The 2,959-nt window shown below is 56.2% G+C and overlaps 1 protein-coding gene across 1 annotated transcript; it reads right to left on the bottom strand.

Annotated features, from left to right (window-relative positions):
- Positions 1–300: 300 nt before the first annotated feature.
- Positions 301–2,808, bottom strand: LOC148272771 (uncharacterized; the record flags this gene model as incomplete). The annotated part of the gene is made up of 2 exons (XM_088239589.1): positions 301–411; positions 783–2,808. Coding segments are annotated over 2 exons (2,137 nt in total), but the record flags the coding sequence as incomplete, so codon positions are not given.
- Between the last annotated feature and the right edge of the window lie 151 nt (positions 2,809–2,959).

Raw genomic sequence — 2,959 nt, forward strand, 5'->3', positions numbered from 1 at the left:
CACTATACACACTTTATTCAATAAAAATACAGAGGTTCTATCAAGTAATTTGTACCGTGCCGCAGTCGGGCACGGTACGAGACAGCATACATAAGCCGCAAGGGAGAGCGAGAAGGGGTCGGACTTTCCCGGCTTACGCCGTAGCACGCTCTCCTATTGGCTGGACAATTTCAGATATTGTTTTTACACGTATGCTTATAAGATAAAATAACTCCCTCGAGATGAGTTTTACATGTAAAGGGAGTATGTAGGCCTCTTCCCCGTATCTTATTTAATGTAGAAATGATACAGGGAAAGGTCCTACATACTGAGAAAAAGGGTGACATGAGTTTTAGAGGATTTGACAGGGTCTGATTCCCCGCAATCTGATACAAATATGTGGCTAGGGTCTCGATATCCTAACTTCTGCCCCTGCGAGTGACATAATTAACCGTCTTTATTTTAGGGGCAGCTAGTTAGATTACAAATCGAGACTCCTAGCCGAAAATAAACATAAAAACATGATATACAAATATTAACCTAAAAACACTGGCACCGCACACTCTCGTCCGAGCGCCATTCGTCGCCCTAGCGGCCACTCGGGAAGCTTCAGTCGTGGCCGGGGGTTCGACCGTCTCTCCGCGGTCATTCCGTCCATTTTCCCCGTGCAGCTACCATCTCCGCCTGGGCGCCCGCAAAAGGGCCGCTCGGCTTGGTGTCGGTGCCTAACGTTTGGCGCTCGTTCGCCGCGTCACAGGCCGTGTTGTACGTTGTATTATCGCACGCGCGGCGATGTCCGATACACTCCCCCCGGTGTCGCGCAGTCGGCACCTGCTGGTCCCGCATCGGGCCTCGCCGCCGCGTGGCGCTGTCTTCCGGGCGCTGTCATCAGTGGGGCGTAGCAGGACCGCGATCTTGACCGTGGGTCTTGTGTACTCGCCCGTGGAGGTCCGCACCCTGACGGCTCGCACCTGGCCGTCCTTCCCGGGCATGGTTCCCGTGACGACTCCCCGTGGCCATTGGTTCCGTGGCATCGCGGGATCGGTGATCACTACCACGTCTCCAACTTGCAGGGGAGTGGCCGCGATGCGCCATTTCTGACGTCCGCCCAGGCCTGGCAGGTACTCGCGCATCCATCGGCGCCAGAAAGCATCCGCCATCTTCTGGGCTATGCGCCATTGTTTGCGCAAACACACGTTCTCCGGCGCTTCGCTGTAATCCGCGAGGCAAGGCATGCCCCCGGATGACCCAATTAAAAAGTGATTCGGAGTTAAAGGAGCTCCGTCACGAGGGTCTACTGTCACGTGCGTCAGCGGACGGCTGTTGACCGAGAATTCAGCCTCGGCTAGCGCCGTCCGTAACGTCTCTTCTCTAGGCGCTTGCTCTCTCAGTATAGCAAACAGCGCCCTCTTAATGGAACGAACTAATCGTTCCCATGCCCCTCCCATGTGCGGGGATGAAGGAGGGATAAACTTCCACTCAATCTTCATAGTGCTCATTTCATCTAGCACTTTCTTGTCCTCGGCTACGTCTCGGAAGGCAGCGGCCATCTCTTTATCGGCCCCGCGAAAATTTGTCCCGTTGTCAGAGTACAAGACAGACGGGTGTCCTCTTCTGGCGGCCATCCGCCGGATGGCTTGGATCGTCGAGTCGGTGCTCAGTGACGTCACCAACTCAATGTGTACGGCCCTGGTTGTGAGACACGTAAACAAGGCCCCGTACCTCTTCTCTTTGCGCCGTCCCATGGTCACGTGTAGCGGTCCAAACAGATCCACTCCGCAATGCGTGAAGGCGCGCATGTGATGTGCCAATCTCGCCGGCGGAAGACGTCCCATCAAAGGCGGTTGCGGTCGCGCACGATCGTTCTTACACTTCTGGCAGTTAGCTACAATCCATCGAAGCTTTGTGCGTATTCTCATCACGTAGAAATCTTGACGCACATCTGCCATAGTCCTCTCAGTGCTTCCGTGATAGCACATCTCATGCCGGTGTCTCAGCATCAGTTGTACGTACAGCTGCGCGGCGTCTAATATTATCGGGAATCCAATATTTTCCCGTACGCCGCTGGCCGCGTATAACCGCGTTCCCATCCTCACCAGTCCGGTGTCGTCTAGCCGGGGCGTGAGGGCATGCAGGCGGCTGCCTCTGGGTAGCGACTCCCCCCGCTTTAGGGCTGTTATGTCGCTGCCAAAGGCGTCGTTTTGCGTTCGCCTGATCCACAATCGCTCAGCGGCTATACACTCCTTTGCGGTTAGGTATTTTCCCACGCATTCTGGGGCGGCACGGCGGCATCGATTCACAAACCGCAGGCACCATGCCGTGGCACGTATAAGCCGTCTCCACGAGCTAAACCGTGCGGCGTCTGGCAGCGCCGCTTGTAACGCGGTGACTATGCGTTCGGCGCGCTTTGCTTCCATGACGGCGATGTCGGGCTGCAGGCCGCGTCCCTTGTGATGCGGCCATTCGCCCTCCTCCCCAGTCAGGAAGGCCGGTCCCCCGAACCAGGCTCCCTGAGGTGTAAGATCAGGCGCGTTGAGGTCCCTGGTGGCAGCATCCGCGGGATTCATCTTAGTCGGAACCCACCGCCACTCTTTCGGGTGAGATAACTCATCTATCTCCCCGAGGCGATGGGCCACGAACGGCGAGAACGCACGGCTGTCGTTTCGTACCCAGCACAGTACTGTCGCCGAGTCCGTCCAATAGACTGTCCTCCCCACAGTGACGTCACTCTCCCGCTTGATGGTGTCTGCCAGTCTCACGGCCATTAGCGCCGCTTGCAGCTCCAGTCGAGGTATTGATAGAGCTCGCAAGGGGCTAACTTTAACTTTACTGCCCACGAACCGTACATGTCTATTACGGTCCGTCTTTTCCACAAAATACGCTACTGCGCACCCCGCCAGTTCGGAGGCATCGCAGAATACGTGTAGTTCCACCCGACTGGTGCGATTTTCTATACACCGCCGGGGTATAGAGCTCTCTA

This window comes from Micrasema longulum, unplaced genomic scaffold, assembly GCF_059751315.1.
Source record: "Micrasema longulum isolate JH-2025_06_02 unplaced genomic scaffold, ASM5975131v1 h1tg002195l, whole genome shotgun sequence".
NCBI classification, from domain to species: domain Eukaryota; kingdom Metazoa; phylum Arthropoda; class Insecta; order Trichoptera; family Brachycentridae; genus Micrasema; species Micrasema longulum.